Source organism: Monomorium pharaonis, chromosome 5 (genome assembly GCF_013373865.1).
Source record: "Monomorium pharaonis isolate MP-MQ-018 chromosome 5, ASM1337386v2, whole genome shotgun sequence".
Lineage (NCBI taxonomy): Eukaryota > Metazoa > Arthropoda > Insecta > Hymenoptera > Formicidae > Monomorium > Monomorium pharaonis.
Window position 1 is genome coordinate 28,581,840 of NC_050471.1, and position 23,080 is coordinate 28,604,919.

Genomic DNA, 23,080 nt, shown 5'->3' on the forward strand with positions numbered 1-23,080 from the left:
AAGAATATATACATAGACTGTTGCGGAGTAACTCTCTTCACTCTCGCGTCGCTTTTATTTTAACGAGTGTAATATTGACGCCGTTTTCCGACGCGCGTAATCGACTGATCGTCGAGGAGCGAGAGAAAATGCGGTATGTTATCAGTTTGAGAATATAAAATATTCTCGTCCCGGGGACGAAGCTAGACTGCCGGGCGACTTCTTTTCACAATATCACGTGTGTCGTCATTGCGCTGAGAACGAAATCGAGAAGTTTATTTTTTTAGAACGTCTCGGAGTCGTACGTTTTCGAAGAGGATTACAAAATGCCCAATATTTTTTGTTTTCTTTTATAAACAATCTTCGATTTTTATATAATTAAGGGTTTCATAATTTGTTCTTAAAAACGTCTTTGTAATTAATTTATGATATCTTAAGATTGTATTTAAACTGATCTAAAATATAACAAGATTACAGTACTACGTTTTATAAGATCTAAGAGATAGGAGCCTCTTCGGAACTAAGAAAGTATCTTTCAAAAGAAGCTTAAAGACGTTCTGAGTTAAGCCACTCGATTGACGATATCTTCCATACATACACATACACGCCTTTTTATATTGTATATTTGTATGTTGTGTAGTGCCGTATGCGGATGTGCAGAGTTTTCACAAAAAGGAAAAAAAATTTAACAAGAACAAAATTATTGCAGCTGCAGTCTCCACCTTTTTTCTCTCTTTACACTTTTGTCTAAGTCGCAATGATTCCAATTTTGTCGATTCCTGCAATTCTCTTCTTACCTTATTCTTTGTTTAATTTTTAATTTAACTAAAAAGAATGATTCTCCAGGAATCGGTATCTTGATCAGCGAATTAATTTTTATTTTTTTAGCGTATTAACTAAAAATAAAAAAAGTGAATAAATGCTTTTTGGTGGATTTAATTAAATATATATGCTTTTTTGTGAAAATTTTGGACCATCTTATCGGTGTAATAGGCGCGTATGCGTCTATCCGCGACCAACGAGAAAATTTCTAAGAATAACTGCCAGATATTAACATGTTGAGTTCGTACTTTATTAACGTTGCCGATATATCGATGCGAGAGCCCTATTGTTCGATAATGTCACGCGCGAATGTACGGCAACTCGACGCCGTAATGTAACTCGTGCGAATTCTTGCAAACAGATAATCGGTGTGTAATTGATTTTTGTAAATAATCGATAACGTGTCTCTATCACGAGTCTCTGTACCGCCTCTGACAATACCATTTGTATACCTGTATTTCTACTGTATTTATATACCAACTGTACCGTTCTCGGATCGCTCTTTCCGTTGTGTAGACTCTAATTGTGTCCACGCTGAATCCAATAATCGGTCTAACTGTACCACGAATGCCTCGAGGGAAGTATATGAAACTCTCTACCTCGTGGCGTGTAAAACCGCAAGAAATAAACAACCAATTTCTTATTATATCGGTCAATTTTCTGTGCTCCGCCTCACTTTGTATTACATATAATGTCGAATCTATGTAGACATCCTTCAGAACTTCGGAGAGATCCATTGTTACGTATATCAATTCGTTTCTTTCTCACCGTCCTTATTTATAAAACACATTTTCAATTTTTTTATCATCAAAAAATTAAAAAATCAAAAACTAATGGCTTAAGATACGAATAGCAGAGCTATATATAATGTCCCATATTAATTATTCTAATACGAAAATTGATTAGGGATATTATTGTACACTATATTACTTGCATCATAAGTATATTTTCTGTAACGTACGTGGCTTCCTTTATTCATCCTTCTATCTAGCTATGGAACTAATCTAAAATAATTCATTATTTTTTTTTTATAAAAAGCAGATTTGGTTTGCACATCTTGTATATACATATTACGTTCCCTTACGCTAATTTTATATGTGTACATATACATAAAACTCCTTACGATACAAACTCGGTGCTTATAGTGCAAGTCTCTAGCCGCGATAATATGATCTTACGCATAATGATCTATCTCTCTTTGGTACGCGTTTTTCTCATAAATGCATCATAGATATAGTGATAGTCGGCATAAATGTGCAAAATATGAAATGGAAATCTTTTTCAAACTGACTAGCTTTGCTCGATTCAGTTTTCGCATCTTTAACACATCGGGCAACGCGTTGCATTTACTTTTGTACCGCGGAAAAATACTTCAATAGACATATCGTAGAAACAAGGGGGCATATCACCTCGACAAGTCAAAACGAGAATTTAAACGACTACGAAATTTTTTATGAAAAAAAATTGTAAAAGTCATGTTTATTCCATTGTTTATCAAAAAATTATCAAATAATATAAGTGTATATGCCTCCTTAAAGTTTCTTAGATTCTGCAAATTATAAATATATAATTAGCAAATTTTATATCTATACGTATTACCTATCGTCCAACAAGCAAAAGATAAAAGTATATTTGTACAACTGATCTATACAAATACTGATGGTACCTTAAAAAGTAAATAATTATTACACCTATTAATTATTGCAATTTAACTCTATACGCATTTGATATAGTGAACACTTAGGGATCTAGAAAAAGAAATGCATTTTGTGATACTGTTACTTTGAACAATTCCTTACGCGCGTCCGTATACAGCACGAGTTTCCAGAAACAAAGTGCATAAATCTCTCTTGGATCGAAAGTACGAACAAAATGTATAGAATTCGAACAACTCGGATAGTTTCAAACATTTTTAAATATCAGTTTGCATTTGATGGAAATTTCATTAAAGAAAATATTAACAATCTCGATAATTCTGGAATAGTTTTCAATATTCAAGTATTTATCCTCATCATTTAACACTAGAAATACTTTATTCACTAGAAGGATCAAACAAATGATCTTTTTATTGTAAAAATAAAGAAAGTGAATGTGAAATATCAAATATTTCATCAGGATAAACAATGTAATCGATAAAAAGTCAAAAAATTTCAGAACCTTTTACACGAGAAATAGGATATTAATTTAAAAGATAGAAACAATCAATAATAGTTCAGCGTAGTATTAATTTACATATTCTTCGTTTCTAAACCCAAGAGAGCTAATCGAATGTTCTTTTTTCTAGCGACTCTGTTTGCATGCCGTTACCGCTCACTTGTATTATATGGCTCGTGTTACAGACAGTACTGAAAGTACATATACACGTTCTACATCCTACACTGTCATTTGCACGAAACGATAATAATAATAGGATTGTACAATCAAAACGCGTCCTTTATATTCTGAAATTGTCGCACGGCTAGGTCCACCGGCAAATCGAACTTGTAACTGGTAAGGCGATCCAAGGTATGAAACGCATCTTGGAAACCTGAAAGAAGTTTCGTCATTAGAAACGTAATTCCGCTTTATGATGCTTATTCCTAATTGCGACGTACCTGTCTTTACAACGTAGCTCCACGAGAGGTAATAATTTTCCAAAAGATACTGGCACTGCAGGATCAACTTCAGCCATATCACAAGTTTGTTTGCGCTGGAAATACAACACAATTATTTGATATTTTAGTTGTTGCTTATGATTAACAGTTAATAACGAATAATAAACAATTTGTTACTCACTTTAAAGCTGCGCATATAAATGCCTTGAAATGCGAATCGTAACTTCGCTTGTACGGACTGTGAGAAGCGATGATGTTGCCTATCGTCGTCAATAAGCTCTAAACGAACAAGACAGGAAGAAACATTAGAACATAAAGATTTCTAACTAAAATTTATTCCCCGACTCTTCTGCTTCTCTTCTCTCGCTATTACAGTTTTCTGGAAATGGAGAATGGCCTACCTGTTTCGAGGAGGCTATCCTACCGGCTGCGAGGTCCAGGTTGAAGCTTTGCGACAGCTTCTGTGCGGGACTGGAGTTGTAACGGCGCCCATTCTTGATCTCATAGTACTTGAGTATCAGTTCCCAGGCGTGCATGAAGTTCGCCGAAGTGACGCCGCGCTGCGTCGCGAAGCAGGCGACGAACGGCACCACGCTGGATCCAGTGCGCGTCACGTCCGCGGTCAGACCGTGCTGCATGAGATCCCTGACCGAGGTGGCGAGATGCTTCCTCACCGCGGATGTGAGCCTCGCGTTCGCATGTGACGCTGAATCCGAGTCGGACGTGTAGTCGATATCGTCCTCCTCGTCGTCGTCGGGATGACGCTGCTGCTGCTGCGACGTCTCCGCGATTGTCTCCAGCACATGTTCCACGGCGATGTCCAATCTAGTGCGCAGATCGCGCCAATTGTGCACTGGGTTTTTGCTGTTGCCGCCACCGAAACTCCGGCGCACCCGCTCGCTGCCGCAGCCCAGCTGCGACAGCAGGAACATGTGCAGCAGCGCGACCACCTTGCGCACGGTGTTGAGAGTCCTGGTCCGACTGGCGGTATTCGCGTCCTCATCGATGATGGGTCTCCCGTGTTCGAAGCGCCTCTTGGAACCGTATGTGGCCGACGAGGCGCCGGAACCGCTAGAGTGTACCGGACACGCGCACGTGCACGCCAGAGTCTCCGTGCTGACCTCACCCTGAAGGTAGTTTATGAAGCGTTCCAGGTCGGCGATTTGCGTCTTGAGCTGGGAGACCAGTTGCTCCTTCATCTTCAGAGGGCTGACAATCTATTATATAATAAATATATTATGCAGTTTTAAATAATAAAAATAAATAGTATATTTATGCACTTCGTCCCAAAAGCACTGGACCACAATTCCTTAATTATCTTTTATAATTATTTGTTTTCATCAGGCTAATTATTCGGAAATTACAGATGTCTGTACTCCAAATTGGCGAAGAGACATCCAGTGATTTTAAGATCAAGCGTAGAATTAGAGATCAACTTCACACGTACTTGACTTATGGCATAATCGACTTGCCACCTGAGATCGTCCACCGGTAATTTGCACAGGTCGTCGACGTTGAAGTTCAATTTTTCTTTCAGGTGATCTACAAAAGCATCGGTTGTTTTACTCCTTTCGGATTTTTGGTTAGCTAGAACCACTTACTGATTATGATATTTTGCCTCTCGAGAATGACACTTTGCGGTAGATCGGCGTCACCCGTCTCGTATGCGTACTTCTCTAGATCCTCCAACTGTGACTTCAGCTGGGTAATCAGTTCTCTCTGCCTCGTTCGTTGCAATGCCATTTTGGATTCAATCTCCGCGTCACTGATTACGCCAGTCACCTATAGTCAAATTCAATGCGAATAAAGACCTATCGAGTAGGAAAATAGCTTTTAAAGCTAAATGATAACACCATAAACATTACATAATCTGCTGTATTGTAGCTAAAAAAAAAGTTTAAAAAATTGCAACAGGCGACGCAAGTCGTAGCTAAAAAAAGTTTAGAAAATTGCAACAGGCACACTAATTATTTACAATAATCGGGATCACATGGAGCAAAGGACGAAATGCGTAAAGATATTAAAATAATATAAAAGGTATAAAAAGGTATCAAATAAATAGAAAAGAAAGTATGTGAAAAAATTTTATTACACATTCAAATAGTATAAAAACAGCAGAAGACAAATATAGCTTATATAAGCAAATAACAAGGTCCATATATATAATGTACAAAATAGAGTGTAAAAAATATAAAATATAAAAATGACTTAAAAACGACTAGATAAGAACAATAAAAAATATGTCAAAGCCACAAAAATGCCATCAAAGCAACAAAAAACCTTAAGTCATAAGGTAACAAATAGAAGATTTATTTGTGCTGAAAAGTTGCAAAAAGTTTGCTTTTTTGTGGATGGCTTACGCTTCGATCGCAGGACATAGAGGAGAGCGGTGTAATGGATCCGCTCTCCAGCAGCAGATTATTCGGTACGTCTGGAATTCCCCTGAACGCAAATTCCTCCAGCTCCTTGAGCAACGTCTCCTTCTCGCTGGCCGGCGCGTCCACAATTTGCCGGAGACGAAACTGAACCTGCGCCGATGGATTTCATTAATTAATCCTATTAATTACACAAATACAGCAATTGTAAGGTGATCTGACACTTGTTTCTCAATCTTCTTACCTGAGCAAAGTGAGTAGTCAATGCTATCAGAGACGAGTTGAGCATCTCCTGTTCTTCTTCCAACATCTTCACTCTCTCCATATCATATGCGAGGCTAACAAGAGACATATTATCATTTAAAAATTTAATCATTCACGATTATCAAATAATACTTTAATATAATATTGCTTATCCTTCTCTTCAATATATAATTTATATACATAATATAATAAACTTGTAAAAAGTTATTGCAGTACATAATAATGATGATAAAATTTGTTGTTGTGTTACTTTTATAACCCTTGAAAGATGTGGCTTTCATGAAAACGACTATTTGACTAAATGACGAATTTGACTATTTATATCAATATAATTGATACTGATATTGATTTAATTTACTTTCAATCTTTTCCAAATATTCCTAAAACAAGATTAAAATTAATTTATATTAATAAAAATAAACATTAAAATAACTTAACTCTGATTAATCTATATTTCTATCAGTGTAGATTAATGCTCAGTTTGAACCTCTCACTTTCAATCTCTTCTTCAAATTCTTAGAACAAGATTAAAATTAATCTACGTTGATAAAAATGAATATTGAGATGACTTAACTTCGATTAATTTATATCTATTTCTATTAATGTAGGTATTACATTCACTTCAATCTCAGTTTAACTTACTTTCTGTTTCAGTTCTAAGAAATGAAAAAAGAAAGTTTTAAGAGTCTCGGGGTCTTAAGGATTACAGCATATGTTATCAGGAGAATCCCAGATTCTGGAGAAGAACGAGGAAAGAGTAACGAAGGGAGCAGAAGACGACGTACCTGTCCACGTTGGCGTTGACATACTTGTACTCGTCCGCGAACTCGTTGTCGCCGTCATTCGCGCCAACCGGGGCCCACCGCTCTCCGGACGGCCTGCTCTCGCTACTCTCGTCCGAATTCTCAACCTCGACGTCGCTCTCGAGCGGGCAGAGCACCGTCCGCGAGTGCCGCCGTCGTCGTTGCCGCCGCTCCTCGTCGCCACCGCCGCCGCCGTCGTCGTCGTCCATCGCCGTCGTCATCGTCGTCTCCCGGTAGCCGCCGTCGTACGCGGCCGCTTCTCCCTCGCCTATTTCCTCCTGCTCGGCAAAATGATACGATACGATACAATCGGACATATCGATCTGACGACCTCGTCGTGGTACGCGAGCCCACGTAGCTTACGTACCATGGCGGCGAAGTGTCGTCCCCGGTGCCGCCTCTCCGTGTGCGACTCCTGGGTCCTCGCGCCGAGAATCCGAGCGTCGAACGCGTCGAAAAATCACGGGCCTCCTTTCTCTTTCTCCTCTCTCTTCCGCTCACGGCGAAATCATTATTAATTGACCACCTGCGCACGTGTACGACCGAGACGCCGCGGACGTCAGCGGACGTCAGCAGAGCAGTACAGGCCCGCGCAAAAGCGAACTCCCCCTCCTCCTACGCCGCGCGTCCTCGAGGTGCGCCGGTGCGCGTTCACGATGTTCACGTATGACAGCTGATGACGAGTCGAAGGACGGAGGTTGTAATGCGCGATAAGACGACTTCCTTTCGCGTCGCACAATGCAGCGGGTTGGGATAATGGTGCGGGGAGAACGTGAAAAGTAGCGGGGAACTGAAAACAATATAAAAGCTATCGTTCTTTCTTCGTGAGCTTTTTACGTTATGTTAGGGTTGAGAAGTTAATATGTTTTTTTAATTAAGTTAAAGTCAATGGCTTATAAAATGAAGTTACATTGAAAGCTACATAAATAGAAAACTCAATTAAAAGTTACGTTAAGATTAAATTTAATTTAATTTAAAATTAATTTTAAAAAGTAATATTTATTTAGATGAGAATGTTAAATTATAGTTTCTCAAAATTAAAATTTATTGTTAATCGTTTAAATTTATTGTTTAACTAATTACTATCCAGTTCTGCATTACGTTTTTAATTTTCTTATGATTGAAAATTATTTAATAAATTTTTTAATTTTTTTTTTTGCTTCATCTCTTTTTAATAATTGTTAATAAAATGTGTTATTTTTGATGATTAAAAATGTCTTTTTTAATTAATTAAAAGCAAATAAAAAATATATCAAGAAAATATATTTTACTAAAATTTAAATTTAAAATTTAAATTTTACTTTTAATTAATTAAAAGATGTTTTGATTGTCAAAACTCTATCTACTTTTAACAAGTTGAAAGAAAAACCATTTCATTGTTAAAAATTCCATCATTAGTAAAGCTAAGATAAAAAAATTAAAATTTAAATTAAGCTGAATTTATAATAAAAAATTTGATTTTTAATCTTAGCTATTTCTTCTAAATTAATGGAATTCTAATTTACAATTTGCGAGCCAATTGCGACCACAATTAAGAGATTAGAGTTTACCCAATCAAATGACTTTAATTTAATAAAGTTTTTTAAATAACAAATTTCAACTTTCTTTAATTTTTAAATATTTTTGGAATCTTAAAGCAATCGACGCGTCCGAAGCCATTTGAATCCCCCATTTGAATTCGAACAATCGAATCGGAATTCGATTCGATTATACGTACTCGATCCATCCCCCCCTCCCAGTCCCGCCTCACATCCCTTCTGCGCGTAATGATAATCAGCGATGAGTTGAAGGTTATGTCATTTGTGTAACATGGCGTCGAGTGAGAGTGGTGATATTCAAAAGGTGCTGGAGTATCGGATTTACAAGTGTTCCAGCTATTCGTCCTGTTACATACCCGAGTGAGTGTCCGCGGCCTGTCGTCCGCCTGAGTCGCTACGTGGCCGAGAAACGACTGCGGGCGATCCTCTCGTCGCCCGACTCGGCCGAATTTTCTAACCTAAAAAAAAAGCGAGGAGGACGTTCCCCCCGTCATGCGCGCGCGATAACGAGGTAAGTTCGCTCACCGGACGATGTTACTTTGGTTTTTCTTTTTTCTTTTCAGAAATATCATCGTCGACATACCATCGGATCAGTCCTCACGATGGTCTTCCGACATCGACAATCATCCACAGGTACGTATGTCACGCACGTACATATGTATCTCTCACCCCCGTTGGTCACGCTGTTCACGACGTCATGCCGACCGTCATACATTTTTCAGTATCTCATCCTCAAGCTTCAGAGCTCCTCCATCGTCAAGCACATCACTTTCGGCAAGTATGAGAAGACGCACGTATGTAATATAAAGAAGTTCAGGATATTCGGTGGACTCGAGCCCGAGAACATGATGCAGCTCCTCGAAAGGTTTGCTGGCGATCGCTCTATCTCTTTCTTTTCCTCTGCATTGATTAATTGCTCTTTGCCCTTTGTTTCGTTTGCCTACCTAACCAGATCAGTTTACTTGTTTTCAGTGGATTAAGGAATGATTCCATACCAGAGACGTTTGATCTTAAGCACGTTTTGGGTGAGGAAGGGAATTACTTTCCCATTCGATACTTGAAAGTTCTTCCACTGCAGTCGTGGGGTCCCAGCTTCAACTTCTCTATATGGCACATCCGGCTGACTGGCATAAATGATCCCAAGTTCGTCAAGCCCTGCATCGACTGGTACAACACGGTAAATGCGTCATCGAGCGAGAGACGTATAGTGCTAAAGGAGGAAGAAACTAATGGACTTTTCGTGTCGCAGTATCGGCAAAAGGAGATAATAAGGCTGTGTATGAAACACTTCCGTCAGATGGAGCAGCCAGAGATCGTCGAGACCTTGCAGAGGGTCACCGGCGTACCACTGGAGGATCCGCGGCTCTCGACGCTCTACGATTTGCTGGTCACCAAGGGCGACCATCTGCAGGCGGAGCGTTTTATCGACGACGCGATCACGAGTAAGTCCGACGTGGTGACTGGCCACGTGAATCTCCTCTCCCCTTTTCCTTGTCCCTCGATCAGGATGTATACTACCAGGAATTTTCAAGGAATTTCTTTTTTTTTATCTTTGAAAATTGTGGATTTTTATCGAAATTTATTGAAACTCGGGGAAATTTTGGGAATTTTGCTTTTGTATTTAAATTCTATTTCTTTCTAGCAAACTTATTTTCTCTATCAGTTTTTTTATTTTTTATAATGCAAAACGTTGACAATTGATTAGTAATAAGTATGATGATAGTCATGTGTAGGCACATATATGACTCGTGATTTTTATTAAAAAATTAATGACAATGAAAGATGGTACATCGTTTTAAATTGGCTTGGCTTTCCATGATTAAGGAACATTAACAGATATAAAATTAATTGTTTAAATTATATCAAAAATTCTTTAATTTTATCTGGAATTGTAAATTTCGAAAATTAGTGGAAAAATTCTTGGAAATTCTTAGAGAATTTTTTAAACAAAATTTGAGTATACATCCTGCTCGACACTCCGTGTTTACACCCATGTTTTACATTTGAAGTCGTGAACAATACATTGTTTATACATTGTCATTATCCGCTTTTTAGTGGGGCTCTTAAACGATTATATCAATGCTCAAACTTATAGAGCAATTTGGACGAAGTTAACGTCCAGCGAGCCCAAACCTGGGATGCGGGGCGGTCATCAGATGGTGCTCGATCCCACGGCCGAGGTTCTCTATCTGTTCGGCGGATGGGACGGTACGCAGGATCTCTCTGACCTATGGTCGTACGACATTGAGGCCGACAAGTGGACGCTCATATGCAAGGATACCGAAGCGGTGGTCGGTAGTATTCGATAAATTCAATTCAACATCATTGATCGACGTTGTTCGACGATATCGGGATGAAACACACTCTTTCTCTCTTATCTCTTTACTACGTTGCACACATATCTCGCTCAGACAGTGTGTAAACAGTGCGGTCGATGTTTGTTTATTCAATAAGACGTTGAATAATATTTTGAAAAAATCAGAACACACTCGTTAATCAATTTCCTCGTAAATAAAGCTGATTTTGAAAACACGATTAAGATTTAAAAAAAGATCAATAAATGAACAAACTAAAGGATGAAAAAAATATTTATTTTCAATTAATTAAAAAAACATGCATATTAATTATTTGGGAATAAATACAGTTATCCTTTTTTTATCTTTTAATTTGTTTTTATTTGCCACTTATTTATCTTAATTGCTTTTGTACATATCACAGCTTATTATTCTTTAATTATTAAAAATTTAATTACAAGATATAAAAGTATAATTATACATATATACAGACGTGAAAAGATTTGTAAAATAAATCGTGTATCTGCGAAAATTATATTATGTCTGTATTATCTTGTATCACGTGCGCCTTAAAACTTTACTTGCGTTGATGTTACGTCTATCATGATCTATTTACTCGTAGGGCGGGCCGAGCGCGCGCTCGTGTCACAAAATGTGCCTAGATCCGCAGAGACGGCAGCTCTTCACGTTGGGTAGGTATTTAGACACGCAGGTTCGCACCTGCGAAAATTTGAAAAGCGACTTTTACGTTTACGACATCGAGTCGAACAAGTGGACGCAGATCTCAGAGGACACGGGGACGATGGGTGGTCCGCCACTCGTGTTTGACCATCAAATGTCGATGGACGTGGAAAAGCGAACAATCTATGTCTTCGGCGGACGAATATTGTCCCATTCGAGTAGGTGAGTAAGCTATATCAGAAGAAAAAGAAAAAATAGTGATTTTGCACGCTTAATCTTTTAATAATGTTACTCCTATGTACACGCAGGATTATGAAACTATATATACTAGGGTTGGATTTACATGTAAAATAATCTAAAATGTAAAATAATCTAATCATTGTATTGTCTACAAAAAAAGATTTATGTAGATATAACTTAAACAAGTTTCCATTATAGACGCAATATTGAAGTTTACGGACACAACCTTGGTATATACTGTTTCTATAAAAAAACTATTTTTTTGACGCCGTTTTTTTTCGCACAGTACCGATGAACATAGTCAGGAGCACCATTTCTCGGGACTGTACTCTTACCACGTGCCGACCGGCACTTGGGTCAGACTCGCTTGTGATATCGCCGATAAGCCTTGCTCGAGAGATATGCCGATCTACAGATCCCGCGCCGGTCACTCCATGCTATTTCATCCAGTTGGTATCTCATCTTCAACTGTAAAATGTTTTTCTTCTTTAGCGCAAAAGAAATAACAATAAGCAACTGTGCGTGATGTGAGATACTTACAAAGCGGGATTTTTGTTCCAGCGATCCAGAAAGCTGTATATATTTGCTGGTCAGAGAGGCAAGGAGTATCTGAGCGACTTCTTCACTTACGAGGTCGATACGCAGCACGTCGAGTATATAAGCTACAACGAATTCGGCACGAAGGATGCTAATCACGTTCCCGCGGCCGGATTCACGCAGAGGGCGACCATCGATCCTGAACTCGGCGAGATTTACGTGCTATCGGTTTGTATCTCACGGAGCAAAGTGGCGCAATTAAATTAATATGTGAAGTTTATAATTACTATATAAAAGTAAAGAATTTTTTTGTGATTATATGTATTATTACAATTGTAAATTAATTTGATGTTATTAATATAGTTATACATTTGATTAATATTTTATATTATTTTTTATATTTGATATATGTAATAATACATTATTTTTAGGGATTAAGCAAAGACAAGGACAAGAGGGACGATAACGTGCAAAATTCTTTTTGGGTGTACAATATCCGGAACAGGGAATGGTCCTGTATATATCGTAACGAGAACATCGGTGAAAAATATTGGAGTAAGATGCAAGATTACGAACCATGCCCGCGATTCGCGCATCAGCTTGTTTATGATCACACTAGAAAGGTACGTTTTAAATCTTTGCTCGGTATTTAAATAACTTTAATCGTACGTGTATTGATTTATTACTTTTTCTTAACGTCCGTACGACGACGTAGATTCACAATAATGCTCTACAAATCAATTTTTTTCGTCAGGTTCACTTTCTATTCGGTGGTAATCCGGGCAGATCTTGCCTTCCAAATTTGAGACTCGACGACTTTTGGCAATTGGAACTACGCCGACCCACGAACGAACAGATTCTGAATAGGTGCAAACTGATCATCAGGAAGCATAAGTTCAGGGAGCTAGCTCTGAGCAACAGTATAGAGGCCCTCGAATACCTACAGACGAAAATCTTCGAAATTATTGACCATAGTGATACGCAGCAAACTAAAGAGGTATATCCACATGTACAGTTCTTTTCTTCACTTTTTTATTTCTAACTTTTAATATATTTAACACTGAAACATTCTTATGTTTCAGTGTTATATTAATCGATTGATTCATTTATTAACTGAAATATTCAATTAAGAATTCAAAATATATATAATGATTAATGTAAAATCAATTAATGGAATGATGATAAACAAGAATTAAATATTTAGTTGTAATTATTATTTGATAAGTTGATGAAAGTTTACCTAGCATTGTAACATTTACATTGTGAATCTGTTGATCGCCACTCGTATTGCATCACTCGCTAATCGCTTTCTTTTTTGCAGTTCCAACTTTTGACGTCGATTCTCTTCCGGAAACAGAGTAATTCCTTGGAGGACGAAACTCCCCACTCGAATACAATCTTAAGCGAGCTGACGACGCAGCAGCGCGCAAACGCACGTGATGTACACAATTTGCGAACCGAACTCTATGACAAACTCGCGGAATTCTTTCCGGAATCGTTAACACAACCGCGAACAAACTTGATCGATCTCTTGCCGCTATAATAACGCGGCTAGAGAGAATGCGGATCGCGAGACCCCGACGACGGAATGTTCTCTCATGCCACATAATTGTTTCTTTCGGACAACAACGTTCTTGTTGTTCAAAGTAATCCTTATTGTTTTTTAAAACTCTTACAAGATGAGCTTAGCTACGTTTGGCGTGATTTGTTTTTTCTATTTTGGATACCATTGTGTACTAATCACGGGGATAAAAAAGAAATTGATTGCTGCATATATTTCGGGTTCAATTTGCTAGAAGAACTGCCTTTTTCTATTTATTTTGGGTTTGTTATAATAACTTAATTGTCAGTTTTTCTTTTTATTTCTTAATAACCTGAAAGTAGTTTTTTCTTTAAGACGAAGCACCACTCTACGTGCTATTTATACTTACCTAATACGCAACTTATCAGAGATTGACCCCGCGGAACTTTGTGATATCGATAGTTTTCTAACGGACTGGTTAGCTGATACGTAAGTAAACTAGAGAGACGGTTTTATATGTAATCTCTCCCTGATATTCTATAGATATGTGCTTCTAATGTGGCCATAAAGTTGTTATTATGTTTGCTGAAATAATATATATATATATATTCGTCGCGAATGTGAATGGAAGGAAGATAAGGTTAGACGCGTGCCAGGAAAACTTTTACTGAAGCATTGCCAGATTTAGTGCTCTGCAGGCTGTTTCGTACAACTCGACATCGGCACGATATACGCTATTTTTTGTTAATAGTAAGCCAAAAAAATCACTTATTGTGCAGCTTCGCTAAACACAACAAATTATATAGCCCTTAAGGGGATGCTGGAGATGGGTCTATTTTACCGATTAAACGCGATTATTGTTCTAGTGAAAAACCTTTTTGTTGATTATATAGAATTAAAAATCTTTCTCCAGAATTAAAATATAGATAATAACGGAGTGCGGTGTACGCAAGTTTATATGAAGAACGAACAAAAATTCAAAAATAACAATTTTGTGATCGACTCCTGCGGTCGACTCGTGAAAACATTTGCTGCATATAAGTTTTAGACTTTATACGTACAAAACAAGCATGCTCCGCACATTGCATTATAGAAAGAACAATTCCATGCTTTTGGAAATGAGCCTAGACGTAGGTTCAGTATAATAGATTTCTTTCTATGAAAATCTCGTATGGATGTTGAGTGCGGATTCGGAAGAAGTCGATAAGTAAAGTAATATGAAAAAAAATTTTTTCGTTCTCGATATAAAATCCAATTTACAGATTGATATTAATAAATGTACTTTAATTCTAGAAAAGTTTCGAAATCTATAAAAGAAATATATACGAAATCTCCTTAATGACGTGCATGAATGACTCTACATTATCGACCTCAATCAAGTTTGAGAAGCAGTCCAGCATCCCCTTGATCTGAAATCTACCGAAACAAAAGTGACCTTTTCTCGGCTTACAAAGAGATTACGAGACATAAGACGTTACGGTCAATTACATAAAAAATTTTCTTCTCTAACTAATTATAATTTAAGAATTATAATTAATTAAATGAAGAAATTGCATTATTTTAAATATAGAAATTTTGTTTGATCAACCGCAGTTTCTTCCAACTGGATAATTGCTTCCTCATATCTCCTACATTTGTGAAGAGCAATAAGGATATGTTTCAGGTAGTCGAGTTGGATGGAATGCCCCGCGTGTCTCAATCCGGTTTTCTCTTGTAGAACAATATTTTTCTTAGATAATAACAACTCCGTATCTCATGTTCTTTTGTTCATAATCTAAGAATAAGTTCACATTCACCGGAAATGCCTTCTAACAACGAGATATGAAATCTGAAAGTGTATTATTGCAACTGTCGACGCGAATTAAGAATAATAATAATAATCGACTCACATTTTCGACCTCTCCAACGACTCTTTTAAACACTCCAAAAAATAATCGTCCACAGTAGAGTAAAACCGGCGTAAAACATGGAGTAAATTTCAGGAAACTTCATCAGCATGTAAATATCCACTATTGACCATCGTAATCTACTCGCGTGTTATAATTGTATCGGCGCGTTGCACTTTACTTTATTGTTCGTCGGCCAAAGTGCATCCCTGTACATACGTAAATCCGCTTCGCGAGCTTAAAAAACGAAGAGATGCGTATGCAAGAACGATGCAATTATATATGTATATTATGAAACAATAGAGAGAAGCGAAACTATTCATATAGCCGCTAAGAATGCGCGCGCGCACGCGCGTATTATCTTTGTACATACATATACGATTATATAACGATGTAAGGAACGAGACGATTTTTATAATGTGATTCCAGTTACGCTAAGTTTTAAACTAATGGAACTGTAAAAAGGAGGGAAAGGAGAGTATATATACATATGTGTATAATATATAAAGAGTAAAGCGAAAATGTACGCAGGCATAAAAACGAGATGACGTCGCCGCCATTCCTCTAAATATATACACGGCGTACATTAGACGTTTCGAAGCTGGAAGATATCGCTTATACATATACACACGTGACATACGAGACACACGAAATTCTTCGAGTTTCGGGACGCGCGAGCGAAATGAGAAATGTCAATATCTAAAGTTCTAGTCAGCTAATAAATGTATGCAAGGTGCACGACAGAGAGAAAAGGACTAAGAGTTTGGAATTTTTATTTACACACACTAAAGCTCGGTTGAAGAATGATGACAAAAATTTATTATTCACTTTCTTTTTCTCTTTTTTTATATCACCGGGACGCAATCTCCTTCCAGGAGATTATATCGTACAGATGTAATTGTATCTCTCTTTATAATATATATAATACAATGTACAAATGGAATATACTGCACAAGAAGACAACGGATAAATGCACATTAATAATCATTATGTTAACAGATTTCGAACTATAAAGAACTAAAAAAACATCAATAATTGATAACAGTGCAAAAGGTATAAATGTACAGTTTCAGTCTCTATCGTTAATCTTAGATGTACATATGTATACATATATATACATATGTGTATATACATCTAATTTACATATGAGCAATATATAAATTACAGCATGCTCTTATTGCAAGGAAGCTTTGGATCTGCAATTCCGTTTCATTCCCTTTTTTACTCATTTCTTGTTTTTAAATCAAAATATACATACGCCGCACATGCTCTATGAGCATTTTGTTACTAAAATCACGTTTTTTTAGCTTTAGTAAGACTTAAATATGTGCATAATCTCTCTGTGACAAGTTTCTGCACACAATGCCACATTCGAAAGCTTAAATTCTCGAAAGCATCATCAATAAGTCTTAGCGAAATACAATTCTGGAAGATATACGAAAAATATTTCTGAAATAACACAGAGATATAATAATTTAAAGATATAATAATTTATGTGGAGAAAGAAGTCGGAGTTGTGTTGCTCGCAATAAAATTACGAGCCATCAAAATGGATTGTAACGTTCAGTATAAAAAAAGAAAAAGAATTACGCGATTAGATTCGTTAAAATGACTTTGGAATCTGGTAGACCATCCAAAATGTAGTGAGGAGAATTCGCCATAGACGCGAGATCAGCCTCGAGCAACGTCAACTGAAGCTCCTTTCGCGCCTTCTGTACAATATAGACCATTAGCGATACTCCCACTAATATCTACAACAGTGAGAACATTTTTTTATTTAGATTGATATTTTCACAAAGGTTTACTACTTAACGCATACTTTTGTTTTTTGTGAATTAAAAATTTTTTAATAAAATTATAGTTATAATTTTTTTTACGAAATTATATTAAACATATAAAATAATTAAAATTATTTTTTCATTCGTAATTAAAAACTTTTAATGATACAATTGACTATAATCGATAAAATATTTGAAAGAAAAGAAGAGCTTAGGATAACATTCCAAGATGTGCGTTAAATGTTACAGAAGACACGCATGACGTACCTGGAAGCAAAACACTATGTAGCCAGTCGCCGCTGTGGATCTGTCTTCCAATACGTCCTGCATCGATCTCAGGCTACTGCCGAGATAAACATTGACGAACTGGGCAGGTAGTAGACCTATCGCGCTGGCTATGTGGTAATGAAAACCACCTATGTTACTGACCTAATCATACACATGTATCAATGTACAACAACATTGTTGCGAGCTGTGTGCGGGAATATATCTCGATAGAAAAATTTTGACAAAACTTTAATGGAACTTCAATGAAACATTCTTTGTTGAATTTTATGTTCATTTTAGATTTTAAAACATTTTGATCAGTGAATACTAAGTTTCATTCAAAGACTTCAGTAGTTTAATCAATGTCATTATGGAATAAGAGTGCAATTTTTTATAACAATTTCATCAAAGATTCATTTACAATCTTAATATAATTTCCATACGTCTTCATTAAATAGTATAAATAATTTTTCGTTTTATTATATCTTTATTGAATTATTTTTCATTAAAATGTCATCTGTGTTTTATTAAATGCAGAAAATAATTTTTTCAACGAAATATAATTGTTCCTTAAAAATTCATTAAAATTGTTCTACTAGAATATACTCTTTATATATGACAAATACATACTGCAAAAATAGTATTCTGAAGACCAAAGGGAATCGGGGTGAGCCGCGCGAACAGCACTATCTTGAAGGCCTGCGGCCCAGATATTACCCGCAGAATCGCCCTCGCAGTGTCACTCTGAAGGAGGGCACCTATCGGCAGCCTGGTGGACAGCAGGCCCAGGGTTACATGGGCGATCGCAATGCCGAGATTCGCGGACAGTATAACGATCGCCAGGCCACGCACCATGCCAAACAAATAGCCACTGGCGACGATGAGGAACAGATAGCCAATCACGATTGGAAACGACACCACCGTAAACAAGCCAATGAAGATGATGGTGATCACCCAAGTGTTCTGGTGCTCGATCCAGTAGAGAAGCAGCTTTATGTAGTCCCGGCAGATGAAGACGATGGTGCCGAGGAAGGCCAGAGTCGCGATCGTGATCACGACGTAGCACAATGAGTTCGAGCTGATGCAGCCAAAGGTCAAGCTCGTCGAAGAGCTCTTGGAGGAGCGCATCTCAGCCTCGTCATCGTCTATGTCGATGAGCTGGTCCATGTTCGAGGTAGCTTTAGCCTTTCCAACGTCCTCCGCAATATATCAATGAGCAACCAGCTCCTGACAGTAGCGTGTACTTAAAGGTAAACAGTAATTAATTTAAAAGAATAATAAACGCGCAAGAGACGAGATTGATCGTTATTGAATTCGATATTAAATCATAGACGCGAAGATTAATTATACCTTGCAACATCGGTTGACGGAGGTAAATCGTTTCACACCTCGGCGAAGTGCAGCAAGTAAATCTGTTCAGGAAGAACGTGAAACGTGAAGCTCCGGTTGTCAAACGCACTATTTGGCGACATGTCAACTGCGACAGTAGAGATAAAAAAAATAGAAGACCAACGAAAATATAAGCGTCAGCGTAACGATTCTTCTTTTTCTTTCTTTAGATCCTCGATTTTTTAAGAAATCGCTTTAAATCGCACTTAACGAACAAATCACAGGCACCATGCTTTCAAATCTAACGAGTAAATTGCTGGCCAAACTGCGCACAAAGTTGTTATTAATCATTTCGTCGCGAATAAAAAACGTAATCTCTCAAACTCTTTCGTTAATTAACCCCACCGCCGTAAACAATTTATGCGGAAGCGTGGCAAGCGTTGTCGTCACTCACGAAAACGAATCGGACAGGAAGGGAATGTCCGCATTATGTATGAGATTCCAAGATGAGGCTACAGGTGGCGCCGACGTCGTGGAAATACCGCGATATATGCTCATATTGCATTTTCGACGTACGGTAGAAAAAGGGTCGAGAGTAAGAGCCTAAACACAATGCCAGGCAACAGGCAATAGGAATAGAAATAATGAAAGAGAGAAAGAAAGAAAGGATCTTCTTCTCTCTTTTTCTCTTTCTTTATTTCCTGTTCCTATTGTCTGTCGCCTGGCATTGTGTTTAGGCCTTAAGGGGTTATATACACTTAGAAACTTTCAAAAAATCGATTTTTGGGTTTTTACATTTTCTTTAAGTATAACATCTTGAAAATATTCCCTGAAAGTTTCAAGTTAATCTGAATAAAATTGACGAAGTTATACGCGTTCAAAGGATGCTCCGTTTGACCATTAGCAGGTATAGCGTAGCGCGGGATAGAGATCCTTTCACACGCGCACATGTACACTGTTCTTACTTGTGTGAATCTCTTCTAAAAACCTGTTTCTTTGTATTGTTATTTCCCCTTCTTCGTGTCCTTATGCTATAACCTTAGTATAACGGTTGGCATCGAGCTGTACGGTCGAACGTTCATATATAAAATCGTGCTTAAAACCGTATCTCCGTTTTGGAATTCACTATGGATAAATCTAAGGGTTCCAGAGAGTTACGAAAGACAGAAAATGTTCGAAAATCGAGAACAAAAAAAAGAAAACAATATTTTAATCCAAAAACTGTTGAGACCGACGAAAGTAGTTTTAGTACCTTTGCGAAAAAAATAAAGATTCAAGAAGATATTATTGTGCCACAAGATAATTCTATAGAATATAGAATTTTGAACTTTATCACTGTATTTGCTGCAATTTCAAATTTTGTTAAATGCAAAGTATGTAATGGTGATATTAAATTTCAAGCAGCAAATATGCGTGGACTTGGTTTTAATATTATAGTGATATGCGAAACGTGTGCGCCTCAATCAATTCCTTCGTGCCCTTATATTGGACGCTCATATGAAATAAACAGGCGTTTTATTTTTACTATGAGAGTGCTAGGACTTGGTCTAAAAAGTTGTCAAAAGTTTTGCGGACTAATGGACATGCCACATTTTATTTTTCAAACGTCTTATGACATTACTATAAATAATATACTCAACTGTGTTAAAGAAGTTTCCGATAAACTTTTTAAAAATGCTGTGAATGAAGAGAAAAAAGAAGCATGTAAAGAAAGAAACATAGAAGAAACGAACGAATTAACTGTATCAGGTGACGGGACTTGGAAAAAACGTGGTTTTACATCACTGTATGGAGTTTCATCGATTATCGGGTATTATAGTGGAAAAATACTTGATATTCTCGTAAAAAGTTCATATTGTAAAGCCTGCGAGTATTGGAACAAGAAACAAGATACAGATGAATACGCAGAATGGTTTGAAACACATAGTAACAACTGTTTAGCAAATCACGAAGGATCATCTGGGAAGATGGAAGTTGACGCTATCGTTGAAATGTTTAAACGTTCACAGAATAAGTATGGTGTTAAATACATTAATTATATTGGTGATGGCGACTCGAAGACTTATAATGGTATTATAAAATCTAGTCCTTACGGTGATGATACTTCCATTATAAAGAAGGAATGTATAGGCTATGTACAAAAAAGAATGGGGCATCGATTACGTGAATGTAAAAAGAAAAATAAAAACCTCGGAGGAAAAAATAAACTGACTGGCAAAATGATCGATAAGTTAACAGTTTACTATGGTTTAGCGATACGACGAAATTGTGATTCAACAAATAAAATGAGAGATGCGATATGGGCCACATATTATCACTACAGTTCAACAGATGAACATCCGCAACACAGCAAATGCCCGACCGGAGTTGACTCGTGGTGCGCGTGGCAGTGCGCTTCCGCAAAGGGTGAACTTGCCTCTTTCAAACACGATTACAACGCTTTACCTAAAGATGTTTTGGATGCTATAGAACCAATATACAAGGATCTTAGTAAACAAGAATTACTAGAAAGATGCGTCGGCGGTTTTAATCAAAATAACAATGAAAGTTATAATCAACTAATATGGAAAATCAGTCCAAAAATTATACCTAGTGGATTAAAACCTATCGAACTTGCGGCATACACCTCTGCCTGCATATTTAATGAAGGTTCCAAAACATTATTGCAAATGTTTGAAGCCATGGGAGTTCACAGTGGCCCAAATGCGCATCAATATGTTATTACAGAAGATGCAAATCGAATGAGAATAGCAGACGACCGTGCGCTGCAGAGTACTCGAGAAGCAAGAATGCTTCGTCGCCAGCAGCAACTTGATATTTTGGAGGCTTCAACTTCGGGCGAAAACTTATTATATGGGCCTGGAATAGATGACTTTGTGTAAGTTAAAAAATTAATATTTTATTTAAGTGTATACTTGTCTTGAAACTTTAAATGCGTTTTTCTCAAAACCGTATTTTCAAAATCGGTGACCAAGATAACTCGAAAACTACTGCATCGATTTGTTTCAAATTTTACAGGCTTATTTTAGATATAAAAAACTAGTCCTTGAACGAAGGATTTTTTTTTCCGATGCGAAGTTTTTTTTTTATTGGCGAAAGAATGAGTGATTTTTTCATCGAAAATCGAACTTTAACTTTAAAGGTCCGCCATTTTGTTCCAAATCAATATTTTAAAAAATCCTTCGTTCAAGGACTAAATAATTTAATATATTAAATAAATATATTTGATTTTTTTATTTCAGATGATCCAAATCCGAACTACAGTGGTCACCGCAAAACCAATTTTTAAAACGGAGGTTGAGAAAAATAATAATATCTCTTTTATTTATTAATATTTTTTAATAAAAAAAATATGTAAAACTTTTAAAAATATATCCTTTTAAATGTACAAAAAGTTTTTGTTGTAAGTCTTACAGTTAAAAAAAAAAAATTCCTAAAAATTACGTTTTTTTCGGCTTTCCAAGTGTATATAACCCCTTAAGAACGGAATTCATAGACCGATCTTATTCAAGACCCATCTTAAGCACGATCTTGAGACGTCAATGCTGTTATTTCATTGGTTAAGTCTCAAGTCTGCTCGAAGCTAGACTTAAAACAATTCTTGAACTTAAGATCGGTCTATGAATTCCGTCCTAAAGTATATATTATAGCCAGTTAAAAAATTGAAAGAAAAAATAATTAAAACCAGTAAAAAATATGGTTCTTTTATATATATATATATATATATCCCAGATAGCACAAAATATTTATAAGGAAAAATATTTATGATAAATATTTTGTACATATTTTTATGTCCGAGTTTATCAGGTATGAAAAAAATTATAATAAACATTTATGAAAATATTTAAAATAAATATTTATACCTACCATTATTATCAAAGAATATAAAAAATATTTCAAGTTCATACACCATAAATATTTTTCAGTACATTAAAAAAATATATTCTATATATTGTTGATAATAATTTTTGTATCATTTCTAAATGGTTTATGAAAATAATTATATAATCTTTAAAAAATATTTTTTGAAAATAAATTTGTAAAATATTTATAAATATTTATGATAATTATATTTTGTGCTATCTGGGATGTGTGTGTGTGTGTGTGTGTTTAAAATCCTTAGTACACAACGCATTCTCATGGTTTTTCTAATACTACAATTTAAAAAAAC

General features: G+C 36.5%; 4 protein-coding genes across 5 annotated transcripts; 2 read left to right on the top strand and 2 right to left on the bottom strand.

Annotated features, from left to right (window-relative positions):
- Positions 1-1,727: 1,727 nt before the first annotated feature.
- On the bottom strand, positions 1,728-7,424 carry LOC105831485 (RUN domain-containing protein 1). The gene is made up of 10 exons (XM_012671643.3): positions 7,205-7,424; positions 6,820-7,115; positions 6,015-6,108; positions 5,756-5,923; positions 4,997-5,177; positions 4,843-4,937; positions 3,797-4,612; positions 3,577-3,674; positions 3,396-3,490; positions 1,728-3,328 (listed from the first exon to the last, which is right to left on the bottom strand). The coding sequence occupies exons 1-10, from the start codon at positions 7,205-7,207 to the stop codon at positions 3,222-3,224; spliced, it is 1,953 nt and encodes a 650-aa protein (XP_012527097.1). The 5' UTR covers positions 7,208-7,424; the 3' UTR covers positions 1,728-3,221.
- Positions 7,425-8,308: 884 nt separating this feature from the next.
- On the top strand, positions 8,309-16,287 carry LOC105831470 (muskelin). 2 transcript variants are annotated; one of them, XM_036286849.1, is made up of 12 exons: positions 8,309-8,735; positions 8,939-9,008; positions 9,098-9,240; positions 9,348-9,552; positions 9,625-9,817; positions 10,431-10,666; positions 11,292-11,572; positions 11,877-12,060; positions 12,152-12,355; positions 12,559-12,750; positions 12,882-13,124; positions 13,449-16,287. In XM_036286849.1, exons 1-12 carry the CDS (start codon positions 8,647-8,649, stop codon positions 13,668-13,670), a joined length of 2,262 nt encoding a protein of 753 aa, XP_036142742.1. In that variant the 5' UTR covers positions 8,309-8,646; the 3' UTR covers positions 13,671-16,287. The 2 variants fall into 2 exon arrangements, with proteins under 2 accessions (XP_036142742.1, XP_012527072.1); XM_012671618.3 differs by having other exon boundaries at positions 8,315-8,735; positions 11,877-12,039.
- A 47-nt stretch (positions 16,288-16,334) lies between these two features.
- Positions 16,335-19,399, bottom strand: LOC105831481 (transmembrane protein 64). Its single transcript, XM_012671630.3, has 4 exons — positions 18,931-19,399; positions 18,211-18,823; positions 17,581-17,742; positions 16,335-17,286 (listed from the first exon to the last, which is right to left on the bottom strand). Exons 2-4 carry the CDS (start codon positions 18,745-18,747, stop codon positions 17,122-17,124), a joined length of 864 nt encoding a protein of 287 aa, XP_012527084.1. The 5' UTR covers positions 18,748-18,823; positions 18,931-19,399; the 3' UTR covers positions 16,335-17,121.
- Positions 19,400-19,626: 227 nt separating this feature from the next.
- LOC118645548 lies at positions 19,627-22,303 on the top strand. Its single transcript, XM_036286851.1, has 2 exons — positions 19,627-21,787; positions 22,152-22,303. Exons 1-2 carry the CDS (start codon positions 20,037-20,039, stop codon positions 22,153-22,155), a joined length of 1,755 nt encoding a protein of 584 aa, XP_036142744.1. The 5' UTR covers positions 19,627-20,036; the 3' UTR covers positions 22,156-22,303.
- Positions 22,304-23,080: the final 777 nt, after the last annotated feature.